This window comes from Phragmites australis, chromosome 16 (genome assembly GCF_958298935.1).
Source record: "Phragmites australis chromosome 16, lpPhrAust1.1, whole genome shotgun sequence".
Classification (NCBI taxonomy): Eukaryota; Viridiplantae; Streptophyta; class Magnoliopsida; order Poales; family Poaceae; genus Phragmites; species Phragmites australis.
The window spans coordinates 26,865,465-26,886,099 of record NC_084936.1 but is presented as its reverse complement, the minus strand read 5'-3'; the positions used below and the strand labels follow the sequence as shown (position 1 = coordinate 26,886,099).

Below are 20,635 nucleotides of genomic sequence, written 5' to 3'. Positions count from 1 at the left end.
AGGCTTAAGGTAAGAAGGATCATATATTCAGTCTTTCAGTAAACAGCAGGTATCAGTATAACTATACCTACCTATCACCAATCGTCTGAACAAGTGAACATGTCACCAAGAACCACCTTACGTATCTATCAGGATCACCATACCTCACCTCGATGACTGAATGAAAAGTGCTTATCATTGTGTTATCCGGTTGTCCTTACCAAATTTAGGTTGGCAATGTCCTAAAACTGGGGAAGGGGATACATAATTGTTTGCGAAGATTAGTGCAATGCTGGGAAAGGCACCAGAAAGCAAGCATTGCCGCATCTTCCTTTTGCCCCTGTGTTCATTAGCATCAGTGTCATTGGCGTTGGTTTTTGAGTTAACCTCACTAAGTATTCAGGATTCAGGCAACAAGTGGAAATGCTCATCCGATCAGATTCAGACTTCAAGGGCAGCTGAAATGCCATGTGAGTTACAAATTCTTACTCTCTGGCTGTGTACATTTTGATATGTAAAAGTCAGAGGTAAACTCTTGTGCAGTTGTATCGCTTATAGGAGTTAATAAAGCTTCCTATTTCCTAAAAAATAATGCACCCTCTAATGGAGTAACTCTAGTGACATCCAATCGTACCATTACTAACGTGTCTATGATAATGGAACTGCAAAGCTGAAGCATGTTTTTCCCCCTCTCGATCAACAAGCAGTAAAGCAAGCAAATCATAATTCGTAACCGAGCTGTGGTGACGGACGGATCATGGAGTTGGCGGACGGTCGGGTCAGTCGTCGACGTAGACGACGGCGCAGTCCTCGGCGGTGGGGTTGTGTGCGCAGAAGGGCTCGAGCGGGTCGTCGGGGGCCTCGGCGATGCGGCGGCGGAGGTCGGCCTTGGCCTGGCTCAACTCCTCCACCTCGTCCCAGGCCACCCGGCACCCCTCGTCCCTCTCCTCCCCGCGCTGCCCATCGCACGCCTCCATCGCCTCAGCGACCTTCCGCTCGATCAGCTCCGCCAGCGCCGCCTCCTTATTCGTCGTCCCCTTGTACCGCCGCTTCACCGCCGCAGCCACCACCAGCCGCCGCATCGGCTGCTGCTGACGGCGCGCGCCGTGCTCGTGGCGCCACAGGAGGACATAGGGCGGGGATCGGTGCGCGGCGGCGCCGGCGACGGCCGGGAGATTGGCGGCGGAGAGGAGGGAGGCGATGGATGATGACGCCATTGCAGACTACTGATTGGCTGTAATAAGCCGTGCTGAATTATGAAGAGTTCGGAGGACTAATCGAGGAAACGCATAGAAAGCGGGTCGGAGTATACAAAGTGCAGTTAACTCTAAATTAGAGTTTATCTCTATAATACTATCACAGTATCATTTAATATTATTACAGTATTATTTATTTTTTTATCTCTAATAATCATTATATTTTTTACATTTCATTACTCTTCTCCTTACCTCAGATCTCCACATGTATACTCTAGCTTGCATGCTCCTATATTTGGCCACAAATTTGCCATTTTCTTCCCAGATCACTGTAGCATGAAAAAACAGAATTGCCGTCACTGTTGAAGAGCAATACGTGAGACGGGAGCGGCAAACGTTGAGTCCAACGGAGATACAGGCTCGTTTGCTGCTTCCGTTGGAGTTGATCTTAGTAGCTTCCATAACCTCCGTTTATCCTTATATTTTTTTTCTCTCTCTACTATTTAAAAAATAAGTAATACTTTCTTCCCGCATTTACTATGATCTACTTCCTAGATTTTTCATTGGCCCTCTATGTTCCACTCCGCTCCTTCATGTGAGCTCCCACGTCTCCCGCACGCTCCCACACCCTCGCTCATGTGCCCTCCCAGGTAGGTCCACATCCTGCTTCCCACACGCTGTTGTGTGCTCCAATGCTCCCGCATTACATGCAAAGCCCAGCTCCACAACTAGTAAAAGAAAAAAATTTAATAGGACAAGCGAAAAAACTTTAATAGGATAAGCATTAGTTTACAAGTGCTTTATTTTTTCAGTACAAATTAGACACATACGCACACCCCTCAATCCACACCCACTCACACTCACACACCCAAATGGATACATTTTACCACACGTCTTATTAACCTCACGTAATATTTTGAATACTAAACACATTCACATGTTCATACATTATTCCTCTTTATTAACCTTATATAAGACCACTAAACACATCCATATATTCATATATTATTCCTCTCTACAAGTTCATATATTATTTCTCTCAAAATTTAATCCCAAAAATACGAGCACTTGCGCCTAAATGTAGTACTCGAACCCAAGTGGATAGGTTACACCGCATAAATCCTAACCAACTAAGCTATACTCAGGTTGCACCAGTACTTTGTTTTTGGTATGGCACAGCTAGAGATCAACATTATCAATCATAAAAAGAAAAAAAAAGAGCAAATTTGCAAATATGGGATGGCATGCAAGTAGCCTGATGCATCATGCTGAAATATTGATGTTCTACAAGCAGGCTGCTTCTCCAGATAACATGATGTTGATGCACTCATCATCAAAACCAACATTGCCTGTGGCTAAAGATGCAACTGGCTAGGTTTTTTTCTCCCAATTCCCTGGCTCCTGGCTCCCGCAGGTTTGATGTCAAAGTGCAAGTGTCAACTGCAACACCCGAAGTCCCAAAGATGAAAGAACTACATGAGAAATAGAAGACCTTCCTCCTCCAAAAGATACTTCAGAATTTTCAGGTTAGTTTCTGCACTCATATTTCGATGACATTTTTTTAGTCATGGCAATCAGGATACAGATCAACTTAAATTGAAGCAACAGATAAGCTTGGCAGACATGACAAAATGCTATGCAAAAATCTGAAACGTTATCATCAATTACAACAAAAACAGGATGGCACTTTCCATTCCACTCTTGGTGACAGTTTGCATGCCGAATACAATGATACAGGGCAGAAGATGTGTCATCTGCTTGATGAGCCATTGTCCATGGCACCTAAGTTTAACTCTTCATCTGAGTCAATCACTTCTTCAAAATCATAGTACGGATGTGCCTGCATCAAACATTTATTTAGTCAATTTGTTCCCCATACAGCTAAGATATTATTTCCATACTAATATCATAATGCATAGTCTCACATATACATCATAGAATCACATATTATTCAAGACAGACACTTTGTTAAGTTTAGGAGCATAATATATGTGACATACCGCAGGTCGAGGCTTTACTGCTTCAAAACTATGGAAAACAGGGGTAGCAAAATCAGGCGGATTAAGGACAATATATGATCCACAATTGTTGTATCGGTCCTCTGAAGCCTATACAAGAAACAAAGTGATTATCAAATCATGTGTAAAACTACAACTTTTATTAAGCCATAGAAATTAAATCATTCACCAAGTAAAGTAAAATTTGAAGTTGAATCAGTTTATCTTACTAAACTTTATCTAAAAGCCAAAAGGATACAAATAAATGAATACTAAATTTTGTGATAAAGATAACCTGAAATTGTGGGTAGTCTGGAGCACTGAACAGAGTTATCAGTTTCCCACATTCTACATCATGATCGATTGTGTACCCTTTCTCCATTCCTAAGAGATCGTGCCGCTTGTCTCTTGCATCTGGACCTTCATGTGATCTGATGATTAACTTTGTTCAAAGAAAAGAGGAAGTAAGCATATGGATTTAAAACATCTATAGTTCTGCCATTTAAAACATCTATAGCTTTGCCATGATGCCTAGTTTCAAATGTTATCAAGAAACATGCTCAATGTGTTATAAGACACCCTTTTCCATACCAATGCGCCACCAGACCAAGTTTAAATATGACTGACTGTAAATACTCAAAAAGCCATCTTGTTAAACATCAACACTGAAGTAATTAGAATCATGTGGTTCAATTCAAGTTTATCAAGTATCACACATTCACGGCATCATTCACATCTTAGTTGACTTCAATGCAATAACACAATTTTTTAAAAAGAGAAAGGCTGTTGGGATGCTGCTTCATGCTACCCAACTAATCAGCCACTGCAACTGGATAATTGCTCCAAAACGGAACATCAACACTCAACTAATTAAAATCACGCAGCTCAATTCAATTTTTTTAACAAATATCTCACATTTACTGCACTCACATCTTAGGTGACCTCTCAGCAACAACAGAGTAATAGACAATTTCAAAAAGAGAAAGCCTGTCAAATGTTACTTCATGCTTTAAGCTAGCAAAGAGCTCTATCATACTCAACTAATCAGCCACACAGCCACTACAACTGAATAACTGATCTTCTCAAGATAAGCAAAAATTGCTCCGAGACAGAGAAAACCCAGGGTTTAACAAAATAAACCATAAAGTAAATATCAACAATCATAAACCCGTCATACTACAGGTATTAGTATGTGCTGAACTACAAATAAAAAGAAAATGACAAAGGAAAAACATTCTGACCATGCTAAACATGAAACATATACACTGATAATTTTGATTCTCAGAGCACACGGGGTATTCAATTGCTAGAATTGCAATGACATAGGAAAGCCACAACAGTCCAATTGTTCTTGTTTACTGTCAACCCAACATATGCTAAACTGAAGCAGGTGTGCCATATCATAACAAACTTCTAGAAAAAACAAAAAAAAAATGATTAAGATAAAGCAGCAAACAGATAAAGGGACTCCAAGTAATAGTAGAATAGGAGGTTTCTAATTATAACTCTGTAATCCAAACAAACCAAAATGTTTTTTTAGACAGGATTTAGAGTCAGTTCACACTGTAACGTAAAATGCAAGATTGCAAGTGTTTAGAGTACCAAAACAAACAACCTGATACTTCATTAGTTACTAAGAAATAATTGTATTCATCGGATACTTTCAAATATTCTAATATCAACAATAACAATAACAAGCAAAAGAATGCGGACCTTCAAATTATTTGTGCGTAGAAACAGTTGGGTAATATCTGGACCCCAAAGCAAACCGATGCCTCTTTCTTTATTCGGTGAAAGGCCCATCTCCAAGGAAGGGTCGGACCAAAGTACATCTCCGGGAATCAAATTTGCACCCTCCCATGGAGGGTCAAGAACAGTCCTCCTTGCTTTTAATAACTCGTCCAAGAATCCAAGCTTCATACATGTCGGATCAACAGCGGAATCTGCCTTGTATTTACGACCTTTCTTTCCCTTTTTTGCTCTTTTTGATGGTAACACAATCATCCCACGGAAAATCCCTCCATGAGCAGTGTACACGCATCTTGCTATTATTGACGCTAGAGGAAGGTCCTCAAAACATCTTAAAAACTTCCGATAAACTTGAGGACCTTGATCTTTATATTTAGTCATTACCTCCTGTTCGAAGCCATACACTGACGTGCAATACTTGGATTCGTGATTTCCCCTGAGAAGAAAAACACGATTTGGAAGCAATACCTGAAAGAAATGAGAACCATTAATGACCATTGGCTGACATTTTACACTGCTTAATGGTTGAGACCACTTTTATGATGCCACAGGAGGACAAGCACGCTAGTGTGTGTTAACTGTCAAATCTCCAAATATTTCACAACATTGATATTTCAGTTGTTGGATGGTGACGAAATATGAACACGGACCAACAATAAATATTTGAAATCATGTCTCAGAATGCTATGCTGGTTTCAGTTTAGTTGCATATGGAGCAAAATGAGCAAACTTATAATTGTTAAGTCGAATTCAAACAGAAGTCTTATAATGCAAACTTATAATTCATTACAGTCAGTACTGCCATTATAATAACTCAGCTTGCGTGCATTATCTATGGAAAATTTAAATGCCTTTCAATCTATGCCCATCAATTTCGCAGATCCAACAAAAAACATTGGAATCGTAATTTGCAGGTGTTGTGGTAGCAAGCTTAAAATGAGTCGAATCTCCAAAATTCACCTTCCAAGCCAGGAGTAGGAGGAAAGTCTCGAGCCCCCAGGCGCCGCGATCCACGTAATCCCCATTGAAGACGAAGAGCCGCTCCTCGGAGGGGAACCCAGCGTCCCGGAGCAGGAAGATGACGTCGTGGAGCTGGCCGTGGACGTCCCCGACGACGACGACGGCCTGGTCGGGCCGCGGGTCGACGCGGACGAGGTTGGGCTCGCGGTGGAGGATGGCGGCCGCGGCGAGGACCAGTCGCTGGACGAACGGCACCGGGAGCACGGACGGGAGCCGGTCCGCGGGGAGGTGGCGCGAGCACCAGTCTAGCGTCGAGGTGAGCCCCGCCACCCAGTCCCGCGTCAGCAAGCCGTCCTCGGGCCACTCCACCGGCGGTGGAGGAGGAGGAGACGGGGAGGGGGCGGGATCCGCCGCCATGGCCATGGCGGCGCCGTCGTGCTGCGACATGGCATGGATCGGACTGTACGCGGTGGGTTCCTGATTTTTTTTCTTTCTTTTGCTGCGGTTTGCAGGGAACCGGATCCTCTGCTCGCAGGATCGGCCCAGTTCGGCCCAACAGCACGGGGAGCCAGTACGTGACGTTCCGCGGTGGCACGACGGAGACCCCGCGTCTGGCCATCAACGCCGGCGTGAAGATCCTCTTGGCGAACCATCTTGCGTTGGAGCATGCAAGAGGGACCGGAAGGATAGAATCCTGACGAGCTACGTGGTCCTCGTGAACAACGTCGCCGTGCTCCAGCGCCGGGGAACCTCGACGACATGCTCTCGAACGAGGAGGCCCCGGCGGCGTTCTTCAAACGGCTCGTCGGGTGTGCGCTCTTCGACCCCAGGGCACGCCAACAATGGAGTACCGCAGCCACCGGTGGAGTCGGTACACGGCCGTGCTGAAGCGCGACTACTTGAGGACCCCTGCGGCCCCGCGCCATCATCAACCTGATCGCGGCGGCGACCCTGCTCTGCATCTCCGGCGTATAATCGCATCACTTGCCTGTGGATGCTTCCTCTCTAACAGCTGCTCTTCACCTGTAGTGCTGGCATTGAAAAAAAAAGGTCAAGGAGTCATCCGGCTGATTCCATTTAAAGAAGCCAATGCACATGTATTGAAGCAAAATACTAGCAGCGGACAGGTAACAACAAAGGCTGCAGTGTTCCAGATTCCCAGTGGTCTCTCGATCATCAGCTAGTTTCATATTAAAACCGGTAAAACATCCGCTGCAGAATGCCTGATGAATAGAACAGCAAAAGAGCAGCACAATCATGGTTCTGACTGCTAGCATAACAGTAGCCACAAGCCCACAACTAAGAAACGAACGTCAGAACTTTGCAATTCATGGTGGTTATGTCTGCCGTGCCGTGCCATAAGCCATCAGCTCACCCCAATCCAGCTCACAAGTTCATGGAAGGGCATAGGCACAGAGTGGAGTTAATGAATTCTTCTCAGTATACAGAAGGACAAACGGATACCCACTGACAGTGGTGTGAATTGATACAGTGATACATAAACATGTGAACATCCAGATCTAGCTACCAAAAAAGTATAGCAACTGTGTTTCTATTCTGAAAGCATTTACATTTCTCATGATCCGAGCAAACACGATAGATGATAGTGAACAATTACTTCCTGAAGCTCAATTACTCAGAACTGCAAAAAGACTCAATGTTGAGTTTGCTACTTGCTAGCATATAGAAGCAACAATTTTATGGAATGTTTATCGTGCGTGCAGCTAGCAGATTTGCAGAAATCCCTCCTAGTATTGTTGCACAGCAAAGGATGGTCCATTTTGGTACAAGATATATGGTATACAAAGAGGAACTAGTCGTCAGATGTTGTCGGTTCCTTCTTCTTCTTCCCATAAATAAGGCCAGTATCCTAATCATCACATGTAGTATTAGCACAAGGAAATAACCCATAGAACCTATTTGTGGAAGAACTTTTTTTCCTACCATATAACATAGAACTTATGGAGCTACCTGTGGGTCAGGAATTGGTTTTCGCTTCTCAACATAACGATAAGGATCCGAGGCAGCAGCCAAAGCAGCTCGCTCCTGCGCGGAAAAAAGGCATATCATTTGTTAAGTGAACGGACAAACAAGGTGATAACAGTGCAGTTCTCTGAAGTAGTTTGGCCATATCTGCAGTTAAATCTTTTCTGAGGATGTGCAGCCAACAACACAGTTGAATGAAACATATAAAAAACAGCATATGACTACATGATATCAAAGCTCATATAATGAAAATAAACATTAAATGACAAACTATCAGATGCAATCAGAGAAATTGCAACAATAAGGGCCCATTCAGTTTATCATCAACCTTGTCATGGCTAATCTTAGGTAAGCAAGGATGTCTTCACACTTCAAAACACAAGTTTGGAGCGTGGAGAATTCAGTTTGCTATTGCAGATTTCTAGTTTTTAGCGTCATTGTTAGTTCTGTGGATACAAGAGCTGCACGAAATTGTTACATTTAAGCTGCTCTATATGCATGAGAGGAACACCACGATTTTTGCCCCAATGAGGTATTTTTACTCCTGATATCATATACACCACAGGTGCAGCATTTACCACAATTATACCATTACGATGCTCTTGTCATAGCATCATTAAGATTCATAATCTGATACCACAAGCAACAACAGCTTTAGCATGAAAAATGCCGTGACTGCACTTTACAGCCCCAGATACTCAATAACAATATATATGGTCCAAGCTAATTAGGCTGTGCTTCCTCACGGCTCGATTTGGCACAGAGAAAGGCGACCAATTCCTACCAAAACTAACCCAACGGCAACAATTTTCCAGCAATCCTACGCATAACTACCAGTGAACCAAAACCCTCTCGGCGCCTGAGTTATTAGCACGTGAGTTAACGAACTGCTGAATTCTACGATTCCCAGGGACTAAATGCACAGGCATGGATAGATCGACCACAGGCCATAGCAGCTGACCCTACTGGTGATCTGAGGGCAACGATTCCACACTAACCCAACTAAAATCCCAACTAGTGCCACAATAGTAAGCAGAAGAGAGGAAGGAAGGGCGGGGAGAGCCAGTTGTTCACCTCCTGCTCCTTCTGGAGCTGGCGCGCGGGCTTGACCCAGAGGTAGTAGGCGAGGGTTCCGGCGACGGCCCAGGAGGCGACGCTGTTCCACCCGCGGAGGCCGCCCAGCGCGTTGCCCACAAACGACCGCGTGTTCCCCACCGCCCGGCTCCACCCGCTCGCCGGCGCCATCTCCCTCTCCGGTGCCCTCTCCTAGTCTCCTCCCCTCCGCTCTGCAAACGCAAGTGCGCGATCGAGCCGCGTCGCCGACGCCTCTCCGAATCCGACCGCTCTCGCCTTCGTGTCTGGTATTGGTCCGCAAGAAAGAAAAGTGGAGAAGAAAATAGGAAATAACTGCACGATGCAAGATTTTTTATTTCTTTTATTTTTAAATCTAAAAATTGCAAATATGTACCTCCTTTTGAAATTTTGCAATTATATACTCTATTGTCCGTTGGAATAACAACACGCTTTCAATAAGTGATATGTTTTAAAAAATAAAAATTCAATGTTTCAATACTCTTAAAATTTAAAACATTATCGAAATAGTTATGACATATTTTGAAAAAAATGTGGAGTAGAGGGCGCTTCAAAATAATTCAAAATGGACGAATATACAATTTTCGGATTTAAAAAATAGAATAATAAAAAATCCACGATGCAACAACAATTAGGTGGGCCGGCCCATGTGGGAATGCCAGCCTGCCACTCCCTATAGGCCCCAAGCCCATCTCCCTCTATTTTTTGCAAGAGAAGGAGATGAAGAGAGAGATGAGGTGAAGGAGGAGAAATAAGATCAGACTCCCCTCTATGATTTTGTTGCGTCCGTCAGTGGTCTCATAGCCATTACCAGCTGATGAGCACGGAATTACAAGACATTAGCACTAGGGATGCAAGTTTTATGTTTTTTTGGTCATTGGGTTGACACAAAACTAAAAAAATAAACTAAAGATTCACTCTCACCTAATTAAATTAAGGAAAAAATTAACTAAGTGATGATCCAAAACTATCTATTAGATACCCATTTGCATTCCTGCTTAGCACATCCTCCTTCATGAGTGTCAATAACCTTATCGCAAATATAGACTCAATTAGACGGATATCCCGCGTTTTTGCAGCGGAAAATCTTGAGCCATGACCTCTAAAAATGCATGCTATTTTGAGCTTGGTGTCAAAACAAAATAACGAAGAAACAATCGCTTGCCGTTTGATTACATAAAGGAAGCTAGCTAGCTGCATGTCATCGGTTGTTTTTAGTAATCTATGTCGCCTAAGTGTAATCCACTGTCCAATGCTCTGAGATAATATCGATAACAATAATTGTAGTATGTGCATTCCAACTGTATGACAGTATAAGCTACCCATGGACATGCACGCACGTTGGGCTCATGCTAGCATCACCTCCAACGAGAAGACCACTTCTTTGCCATGGACATGGACATGCACTCGCACTTGGCGCCCAATGGCGGCATCTGGGATCTGAGACAGTAGCATCACGAGAGGATCTTTCGCAGCGCTAGCATGCCATCCGCAAAGCAGCTGTGGTCTCCCTGTCCTCTCTTGGCTGGGAGCTTGGCATGCGAGAAGTGACACAGAAAACTGCAGAGGCCGTGGCACAAATCTGGCAATCCCAGGCCAGCTCCAGCCTCCAGGCCATGTGCCATGCCGGATCCAATCTGCAGAACATGCAGCCACATGCCCCTCCCTCACCGGCCCCCACGCAGAGAATCTCGATTACTTTTACACCGCCAAAGCAAGACGATAATGGACATTATTCATGCGCTGCACAAGCGTCAGGTCAGATCAATCACTCAAGTTTAGACAGTACAGATGGCTTAACATGATCGTGCATTGCATCAGCAGCAGGAGCACAAGGTTCTGGGGCCTGATCCCTCCTCTCCATGTTGTTCATCTCCAATTCTCCATCTCCATTCAACCAACCTGCCGGGGACAAGCATGCGAGGGTGGCACTTGAGCATCTGGTAACCAAACCACCGATCCAGAATCAGGCAGAAACAGAAAAAAGGTGCTGCACTGGTGCTGATGCAATGGGATAAATGCCATGGCGCTTTGGAGTTTGGAGGGCCACACATCTTTTTTAAACCACATCACCAACTTCGACAAGGTTCAGTTAAGGAAAAGAGAATCAAACAAAGCGAAGAAAATAGTTGCAAGGCTGGAAAGGAAAAAAAAGAAAGTTCACAAGCTGCTTCCTGAAGGAAGGGGAGAGATCTACCAGCACCTACTACAACACTTTCTGCACCAAGGTAATCAAAGCTTTATGAACACAACAAAACCAAAGGGGTTAACTTGCTTCCCCAGTGTCAGAGCGCAGAGGACGACGGGTTTCATGACTGAGTTGGACCGGCGACCAGCATCAAGAAATATATAGGTCAACCTCTGGAACAAGGACTTGCCCTATTTGCAGTCTTGACGATTTCACATGCAAACAGTTCACAATTCACTAGATGTTGCCTCTTGAGGAAGACACTTGGGTTCAACCTTTGACAACCACCTTCCCCACCTCTACTTTTCCACAGGGCATGAAATTATTTGACAGTATTTTACTTTCTGGATTTGTCCATTTCCTCTGCAATGATCAAAATCTCGGATTGAGATGCGGCCTTGGACATATCTTTGATGGATCTGTTGTATTTCATGTGGCTCTTCACCAGCTGGCCAGCGGCAAGAGCGGACAAAAGGGATAGCTCCCCGGCGAGAACCCCACCTGCCACCACGGTGGCCAGGAGCCTTGCGTTTGATCCTGGGGAGTCCCTGTTTGCGCCTTTGACGCTGAGCAGGTCTAAGCATGCAGCTTGTGAGGCCAGCTGAGTCCCTCCCCCAACTGTGCCCACCTGCATTTCAGATATAACCAGAGCATGTTGATCATTGTATACTTGGACCATGACTTTTTTTTTTGAACGATGACTTGGAGCATGATTTCAAAGGGTGTTAGACAAATAATCTTAGGCAGCTCAATATTGGTATATGCCATTAGAATTATAAAAGACAAAAAAAAGGATGATGTGCCTCATTCTGCTCAAGCCAAATCCTGCTCAAGCCAGCAAGCAGACGAGATGAATAGGAAAACAAACAAGAAGAAAAGATTCCTTTTTGAAGATAATATTTCTTTGATACAAACCAGCTGACTGTGCCGACAAAGAAATGTAGCCAGACCTAATGTGTTAAATAAACGGTCTAAGAAAAAAATTGGCAAATCACGACTGTATAGCCAGGTCGCATCTTAAGAAGAATGGACAGATCAAATCTCTTCCAGTCACACCGTGTTTGCCCTATTAGTGTAGAACTAAAGTACAAGGTTTTAGTTTGCAGAATATCAGCATTGATTATATCACCTTTTCTTTATGAATACAGGAAGTTGCTAGATGGAAGCGCTCTAGAGATATCAAAAGTTCAATTATTCATGGAAAAGGATGTATTAACCCATTAGGGACCATAAGATACGTGTAGAGCATTTGTTGCAAAACAAATTAAAGTGGGACCAAATAAATTGTTGGCAAAGCGCATCATGAGCACAAGCCTGGATATGTTAGGAATTGAATAAATAAGATGGGCATTGTTGCATACCTCAATAGACGGCATGGTGACAGAGATGTGAAGGTCTTTTCCATCATTTACAGGTTCCAACATAGTGATGCAGTGAGAACTTTCTACATTCTGTGCAGGATCCTGGCCAGTGGCAATGAAGATGGCTGTTACAATATTGCTTGCATGAGCGTTGAAACCCCCAAGAGCCCCAGCAATAGCTGAGCCAGCAAGATTCTTGATCGTGTTCAGTTCAACTAGCGACTGCACATTGGTTTTTAGAACCTTTTTCACAACTTCCTCCTTGATTACCGCCTCACAAACCACAGACTTTCCACGTCCCTCAATCCAATTCACAGCAGCTGCCTTCTTGTCAGAACAAAAGTTACCTAATTTCACGTGCCAAAGAACCCAGTTAATTTGGGAGATTTAAATTGCAAAAATATGTTAAAGGGTCTTGTATTTACAATTCTGTAGAGTTAATTTTTTATCGGTATTCTGTAGAGTTATTTGCTGCACAAAACTATGCTGATGGAATCAGGTATATATTAGTACGGACAAATAAGACGATTTTTTAGACATACGGCCAAATAAGACATATGACACACCAAAGCAGCTAATTGGTGTAAAAATAGGTAGTAGTGATCCGCCGGCTTGAAATCATATTGTAATTTTTCTTGCACCTTGTGTGCTTTCTCCTGGGCACTTTACTAGTATGCATGATGGTCCAGAAAAGGGAGTTACAACCACGGTTCAAAAAACCGACTGTAACCGCTCAAAAATCGCAATAACCGACCTACACGGTCCGGTTCGGTTTCAGAAACCGAACGGTAACCGAATTTGAATTCAAAAATTCGAAAAAATTAAAAAAAAAATCAAAAAAGTTCTTAAAAAAAACTAGACACAATTCTAAGACCTTCTGTGAAAAAAAAAATTCAAAAATAATGTTGTTTGCATCATATTCTACAGGGAGGAAGTTTGAAAAAAAATAAAAAAAATTGAAGCGTGCGGCTCAATTATTAACTCATGTTAAGGAAAAGTTTAACATGCAAACACATATTTTTCTTGTGTAAAATGTATTTTAAGATAATCTTTAAAATTGATTTCACTTTATTTAGAGTTTTATTAATTTCTCTATGATTTTTACAAAGTTCACAAGCATAAAGTGAATATGTTAAGAAACAGCATTGTAATTAACTTTTTCATATTTACTATTATTTTTTCTACGTAAATCATAGTATAAATAAGCTAATGAAAGTGGTTTCACTAATTTTTGAGGTGTAATGGGTCAGTTATGAATTAATCTAGTCGCAACACATTTACACAATCATGCATGTTACAATAACTAATTCATGAGTTCATGTATTTTTAAAAGACATAGGATCATGTAAGAATACTAACAAAATTAGTTTCATGATTTTTGGATTAGCAAAGAGTAAACTATGCATTTAACTTGGTTTAACAAATACAATTTCTCACATAAAATTTTGAACTTTTTTATGAGTATAAATACTTTTATCATGTAGATCATGTTACAAGGAAACCAACAAAATTTGTTTCACTTGATTTGAAGCTCAGATGAATTAATTGATTTTACAAGATTGAGATAATTTTTGGGTTTTTTTGTTGAACTTCACTGAAAATCGAGAAAACCGCTCGATAAATCAAGAAAACCGAGCGGTTACCGATAATGCAGAAAATTCGAGAAAACCGCTCGATAAATCGCAAAAACCGCTCGATAACCAGTCCAAACCGACCGGTTACCGAACGGCTAAAATCGCGATTTTTTTTCTTCCAAATTTCAAATTTTGCCAAATGAATTTGTCCGATTTTTTTTTAATTTTCGACCGGTTACTGCAGTAACCGCGAATTTCCGGTTACCGCCGGAGCTCGGTACCAGTCGGTAAGGTGAACCTTGGTTCCAACCACTCAAAGTAAGTATTAATTGAAGTCAGTATATGTTTATACTCCACTACTATTATCAGATCAAGTGCATCAAAGTTGTATCTTTATATCAGAAAAGACCATTTCCAAAGCCCTTTTCGTCACTTCTTATATCCCAATGCATAGCAGAGAGGAATATTGTAATGAAGGAGTTGCTTCTCGTATCCTATGTCATGCCAAGTTGTAACTGACCATCTTAAGTTTAAAAGGGACAGTTGGATTGAACAAGCCAATGTTCAGCGTCTTGCTGTCCTCAAGCTTCCCTCGATGATTCAATCGGACAAACAATACTAGGTTTTTGTATTGTCAAAAGGTCTTTAGTGCTTGTTGTTTTTTGAAGATTCATTCGTATGGTCCACTTTCAAATGTTATGGTGTTTGAAACAACAATGATGAAGAATTTTGGGGGCCTATGGTACACTTAATTCTAAATGGTACTATGAATAAAAGAATGTGATTTGGCAGTTTCTTACTTCATTATGACCAAACATCTAATAGGCGACTCAGCTGAAGTAATTCGACTTAGCCAAAAGACAACGGAGAAAAACGAACCTGAGATGCTAATAACATCCATATCCGGGAAGTCGTCATGAAGGAAATCCAATACATTCTGCACGCCCTTTGAGACCATGTTCATTCCCATGGCGTCCCCTGTGCTGCAGCTAAATCTCATGAACAGGTTCCTCCCAGCCATTGCGCACTGCACGCCCTGCAGCCTCGCGAACCTACTCGACCTGCTCACATTTGATAGTTCCCAAACAATTCATTCATCACGTCATACTGGTATCATCCTACATAACAATTTCAAAACCTTACAGGCAAAGTGACAACGAGATCAAAAGAAAATTGGTTTTGATTAAGACAGGTATCTTCGACCATAGAGACGTATCGTCGAATATAGGTGGCGTGTTAATCAGGTACCATTTGTTCCATTATAGGCGCACGAGTTGAGAAGGCTAGTAGGATCAAACGCAAGAAGTCGTGGCATGTAGCTATCAAGCAAAAAATACTTGAAGTTTCGTGATTCACCTGTTGAAGACCATGGAGAGCGTGTCGAAGTTGGCGGGGTCCTCCAGGAATGCCTTGAGCTCGGCGGCGCGGCGCGCCGTGGGGAGGCGGGCGACGGGAGCGCGCGTCATGCCGTCCCGGAGCACGACGCTGGTGGCGCCGCCGGATTCGGCGATCGCCTTGCAGCCGCGGTTGGTGCTGGCGACGAGGCACCCCTCGGTGGTGGCCATGGGCACGTAGAACCTCTGCCCGTCGAGCAGAAGCGGCCCGGCGATGCCCACCGGCAGCTGAACGTACCCCACTGGCAGCTCGCAGCACTGGCCGAGAATGGACGCGTAGTCGAAGCCATCCAGCGGGAGCCCCTCGATCTGCCTCCCGGTGATCCGCCGCACCGCCTCGCGCCGGATGCCGGCGGCGCGGCGGCAGTCGCCGAGCCTGGTCTCCAGCACGTACGACGGGATCTTCCCGGCGACGACCGAGGCCACGATTTCCTCGTCCTCATCCGGCATTTGCTCAGGCGCGGAGGCGGGGCTCCCTAGAAGCGCGCACGGTGCCGGAACCGGCGCCGGCGCCGCGCCGGCCGGCCCGGACCCGACGAGGAAGTCCTCGTCCTCGTCGCTGGACGAGACGATAGACTGGACGAAGGCGATGCCGAAGAAGCTGAGGAGGTAGATGAGCGAGGCGATGAGGCCGAATATAGCGAGCATCTCGGCGAGCCCGACGACGTGGAGCGGCGTGGAGGAGCGGATCTTCTCGCGCCACCGCCGCATCAGGTACGCCAGCGAAGCCGCGAACAGCGCTGAGAATATCAGGTTGGTGTGTCGGATCGGCAGCGGCAGCGCGTCCCCCGCCTGCACCCTCGCCCCACCCGCCCGGGGCAGCGGCTGGGGGACCGCCGCCGCGGAACCGAACCCCTGCACCTTGCGGCGTACTTCCATGGCGGCGCACACGCTCGCTTGGCGGTCAACGAGTCAAAGGCCGGCGGGTGGGGCGTGGTACGTGGAGGGCGAGTGGTCGATCGGGGGCGAGGAGGTGGGATGGCCGCGCCGCGAGGGGAGGAGACGGACGCAGGAGCGCGTGTTCCGGAGGACCTCCTGGGGACGCGGGCGGCCACAGGGAGGCCGGGAGCGGCCGGCGCGGGCCTTTAATAGCGGCGGAGCGAACAGGCAGCCCACCGATCGGGATACTCTGCAGCGAAGGAGTAATCTACAGTGATCTGCAGGGATAACAAATCTTAGCTGTCCGATCTATGGTGATCCAGTGCAGTACAGTAAAATGATTAATTAATATATAATATTGTAGCGCAAGATATATTTTACTGTGTAAACAGTGTTTGTATATTTAAATCTGGCTTAATACATAGGATTTGGATCAGCAGCCCACGACCGTTGAGTTTTTTTTTATAATCAATATTTAAATAAATAGACTTTTGATAACCAGATTTGTATAAATAAGATGTCTATCGTCATCTGAAAAGGCTACAGAGAGGTAAGGATATCACGGTGATAGCATCATCTCTTACCGTCCTCTCAGAGAATGGATAGGGCACATGCTCTACGCCCGCGGCCGTACCGTCCTCAACCCCCTTGCCGCCCTCTCACGGGGTGGTTAACCTCTGACCTTCACCCCCTCTACCAGTATAAAAAAGGCTGAAAATCAGTTAAAATAGCCATTTAAATCTAAAAAAAGAAAGAGATGGGAGGAGAAGAGAGGAGAGGAGAGAGAGGCAGCGCGGTGAAGCTCAACTATTTTTGATCTGCGGATTTTAGATCTCAGTTTTCGGTAATTTTTTTGACTTATGTTTTTATTAGTAATTAAAGTTCCACTAGATTTAGGGTTTAGCAACATAACATAAGTTATATTATATGAGATCTAGGATTTAGAAAGGTAGGATATTCTGTTTTTTAATAGTATATTGTAAAGATCAATTTCGACATGGTAGGATAACTATCATATGCATAGTAGTATTTAGAGTATGGTAGTTTTGATTATCTAGATTTTACAGAATAATAGTGTAAGTAATAATTATAGCTAATTAGAAACTTTATTAAATAGATGGATGATTAATTAGTTTAAATTCGTTAGTTTGCTTAGGAGCAATATTAAATAAACGTATTGTTAGGTGATCATCGGTGTTGGTAATTTTGTTAGTGTTAGTAATTTTGTTAGATTTTCAATAATCAGAAGTATAGTTTTTCGGTATTAATATTGGATATATTTTCGGATGTTTCCAGGGATGTCTGATAAATTATATTATCAGATATATTATGGTGAAGGTTAACTTAGTTATAATCCTAGCAGTGTAGATTTCTCTGGATTTCAGCATGTCGTCAAGGGACTTGGTAGAGCCAATAAGAGGACTATAGTGGGCGTGTGCAAGTGGCTGATACTCCATTTTCAATTGAATTCCCAGCAACATGAGCTTAATCTGAGAGCTGTGCTAAGCCGTGCTACTCAGGGGTATTTTGTGGAACTCGTCTCGGTTAATGCGGCATCTACTTGGAGGCAGTATGTAGATATATTATGTGAACGTGATCTCCCTCTTGTGTTGCTAGCTGAGGCGTACCAGAAGGATCCAATAAAGATAAATTTTACGAAAGAAGTAGCAAGAACAAGTTAGGAGGTGGTAGATGAAGCAAACTCGGCAACTGTGGGGGACGAGCAAGATGTTGGAAATGCGCGTGAGATGCAACAGAGGGGTGTAGCCAATGAGAGGGAGCACATCCCTAACATAATTGAAGAAATGGAGATGGAGGATCAAAAGCTGGAGGAAACCATTGCCGATGAGGATGCATCCAACGAGGAGGGAAATACTCTTGTTCCTATAGAGTGGAGGAATCAGGAATTTTCAAAGCTAGTGGTGAGTGAGGGTCACCATACACATTGGAAATATCATGAAAACGAGGTGTCTCAGGGTGCTATATACTCTAGTAAGGAGACTGTTATTGATGCAGTGAATGTTATATGCTGTTCACGTAACTGTGTGTATATTTTCATGTAACAGACTGTTTATATTTGGTTTTAATGCAGATATGACGCACCCACCGACCCTCGAGCTTCTTGACCCTGTAGTGGACAAGAAGCACCGCAGCTTCTTGTCTGCCGTTCACCAGATGAAGTTAGGAGTTTTTTGACCACGTAGAGCTGGGGAGCTACTTACGACCGATTATCGTTGAAAGCACCGGTATGTCGCTAATTAGCTATGTATGTGCCTGTTTATTTATTTATTGCATGCTCTGCATTCACTTTATATTCTAAATGGTTCAGGTTGGCAGCATTTGGACTCCTACCGCTGTGTCATTTGGTAGAGGCCCAAGCGACAGAGAACCCTGAGGCAGCGGCGAGACGATTCTATTTCGACTGCTGGCTGATTGGTGCACTAGTCGACCGATAGAGGCCTGAGACCCACACTTTCCACCTCCCCTACGGATATTGCAGGACGTAGCCTACCTGTTAGGCTTACCTTGCGGCAGAGCCACCATTGGAGTCGTCGACGTGGATGCAAACTAGATGAATGTCATGCACCACTGGTTCGCCCCTGTTCAGCAGACAGACGACGCACCCGCCTATGTTCCCGAGTTCCTATCGGATCCGCGATGGCCCATGAAGAAGTGGATCCTCCAATTCCAGGTACCTTGCAATTTACCTTCCTATTTACTCTACGATTTCAAAGATATTTTACTCATCATCATTTGCATTACTTCAATCCTGCATACATCCACCCAGACACTGGTGTGTACTCGGTCTCGAGGCACTTGGAGGCCTACCTACTTTAGTTGTTCGATTGGGTTATTTTCACCAGCGACCAAGGCTATCTGGTGTCGAGGGCTCTTGTTTCGTACGCGAGGTGGATTGCAGATGGAAGCCCGATGATGTCCCCCAGTTGAGATGGGCCTCTGCTGTCCTGGCGGCGACGTATCGGGACTTGTGCGACACGTGCATAAAGAAGGAGCCACAACCCATATTTGTTGGGTGCCCACTATTGTTGTAGTTGTGGTCGTACAAACGGTTCGTGATTGGCCAGCTCGTTATGGACCAGTCCCCGTACCCTAAGGAATGGTACAAGGAACCCAAGGAGGACGGACCCACCATAGGCTCATTGTGGTGTCGACGTCGGGTACGCATGAAATATAACTATGCTTCACTTGCCACATGTTTTAATTCCGGTTTCTTACTATTTTTCTCCACAGGCGCACGAGCAGGCCCACAGTGCGTACGAGATTTTTAGGTCGCAATTCGACCGTTTGCGTCCAAAGGTCGTGGTCTGGACCTCCTACAGCCACTTGTTGATACAAGCCCATGAGCTTTTCGGTCTGTCTCCATTGTGTAGCCATGACAAGGACTACTGGCTTACGACGAAGTCACTCATTTTCGATATCTACATCGAAGAGTACTCACCCCACCACGTGATGAGGCAGTTCGGACGCTTACAGGCATTCCCCCTCATCAACATTCGCACGATTTCGGGCCACGTTCACAGGTAACTAAAATCAAATATATAATCAATAGCATTCGTCTCATTTATAGTCTATCTAACGTGGTTGACTTGCAGATATACACGAAAGGGCCAACCAAGTGGCAACCTCTGGGCAGATCGCTTGGCGCCATACGTCTCGGCATGGGCCCATGCCCTTGAGGATGTTGTTGAGGAGCCTCGTCCTTTCACCGACCCGAGCTTCGAGGAGTACCTGCGGTGGTACATCCCATGTACACGTACATGGGTCACCTACACCCCATATACTGTCTGGCATCACGTTGTTTCGACTACGGAGCCCTTCCTGGGCCATTGGGACGAGGACACTGCATTAGCGGTATGTGTAATTAACGTCTTGTTTATTTATCATATAATCACATAAAAACCACTATAAACTAAAATTCCCATTTCATGTTTGTTTCAACAGGCCGATATCATATACGATATCCATAGGGATGCGACTGTAACCATGGAGCGCCTCAGGCAAGGGATGCAGCTTAGTGCAGCAGATGTAGCGAAATTTGTCAAGCGGGTTTTCAACAACACCGTGCGGGCCCTGAAGCTTACCTCATGTCGATCCACCGCAGACGTCACCGGTGCTCCTTCCAGGTCGAGTGGGGTCCACGCAGAATCGTCCAGGAGGTCTGATGTGCAACAACCTCCACCGGGACCGACATCCACACCCACGCCCTCCAGGCTCGGACACAATAGGTACGCAGTTTTCATACACACTGCGGCTAGCGA

The 20,635-nt window shown here is 44.5% G+C and overlaps 4 protein-coding genes across 6 annotated transcripts; all 4 read right to left on the bottom strand.

Annotated features, from left to right (window-relative positions):
* Positions 1-384: 384 nt before the first annotated feature.
* Positions 385-1,236, bottom strand: LOC133895810 (calvin cycle protein CP12-3, chloroplastic-like). The gene has a single exon (XM_062336328.1). It carries the CDS (start codon positions 1,194-1,196, stop codon positions 759-761), a length of 438 nt encoding a protein of 145 aa, XP_062192312.1. The 5' UTR covers positions 1,197-1,236; the 3' UTR covers positions 385-758.
* A 1,550-nt stretch (positions 1,237-2,786) lies between these two features.
* Positions 2,787-7,179, bottom strand: LOC133895541 (serine/threonine-protein phosphatase 7-like). Of its 3 annotated transcripts, XM_062335945.1 has the most exons (6): positions 5,882-7,179; positions 5,306-5,389; positions 4,886-5,229; positions 3,468-3,614; positions 3,176-3,283; positions 2,787-3,015 (listed from the first exon to the last, which is right to left on the bottom strand). In XM_062335945.1, the coding sequence occupies exons 1-6, from the start codon at positions 6,498-6,500 to the stop codon at positions 2,926-2,928; spliced, it is 1,392 nt and encodes a 463-aa protein (XP_062191929.1). In that variant the 5' UTR covers positions 6,501-7,179; the 3' UTR covers positions 2,787-2,925. The 3 variants fall into 3 exon arrangements, with proteins under 3 accessions (XP_062191929.1, XP_062191931.1, XP_062191932.1); XM_062335947.1 differs by having other exon boundaries at positions 4,886-5,389; positions 5,882-6,446; XM_062335948.1 differs by lacking the exons at positions 2,787-3,015; positions 3,176-3,283 and having other exon boundaries at positions 3,467-3,603.
* Positions 7,180-7,360: 181 nt separating this feature from the next.
* LOC133895543 (uncharacterized) lies at positions 7,361-9,247 on the bottom strand. The gene is made up of 3 exons (XM_062335949.1): positions 8,942-9,247; positions 7,853-7,927; positions 7,361-7,751 (listed from the first exon to the last, which is right to left on the bottom strand). The coding sequence occupies exons 1-3, from the start codon at positions 9,110-9,112 to the stop codon at positions 7,695-7,697; spliced, it is 303 nt and encodes a 100-aa protein (XP_062191933.1). The 5' UTR covers positions 9,113-9,247; the 3' UTR covers positions 7,361-7,694.
* A 1,749-nt stretch (positions 9,248-10,996) lies between these two features.
* Positions 10,997-16,582, bottom strand: LOC133895844 (3-hydroxy-3-methylglutaryl-coenzyme A reductase 3-like). The gene is made up of 4 exons (XM_062336366.1): positions 15,439-16,582; positions 14,962-15,143; positions 12,509-12,855; positions 10,997-11,775 (listed from the first exon to the last, which is right to left on the bottom strand). Exons 1-4 carry the CDS (start codon positions 16,353-16,355, stop codon positions 11,485-11,487), a joined length of 1,737 nt encoding a protein of 578 aa, XP_062192350.1. The 5' UTR covers positions 16,356-16,582; the 3' UTR covers positions 10,997-11,484.
* Positions 16,583-20,635: the final 4,053 nt, after the last annotated feature.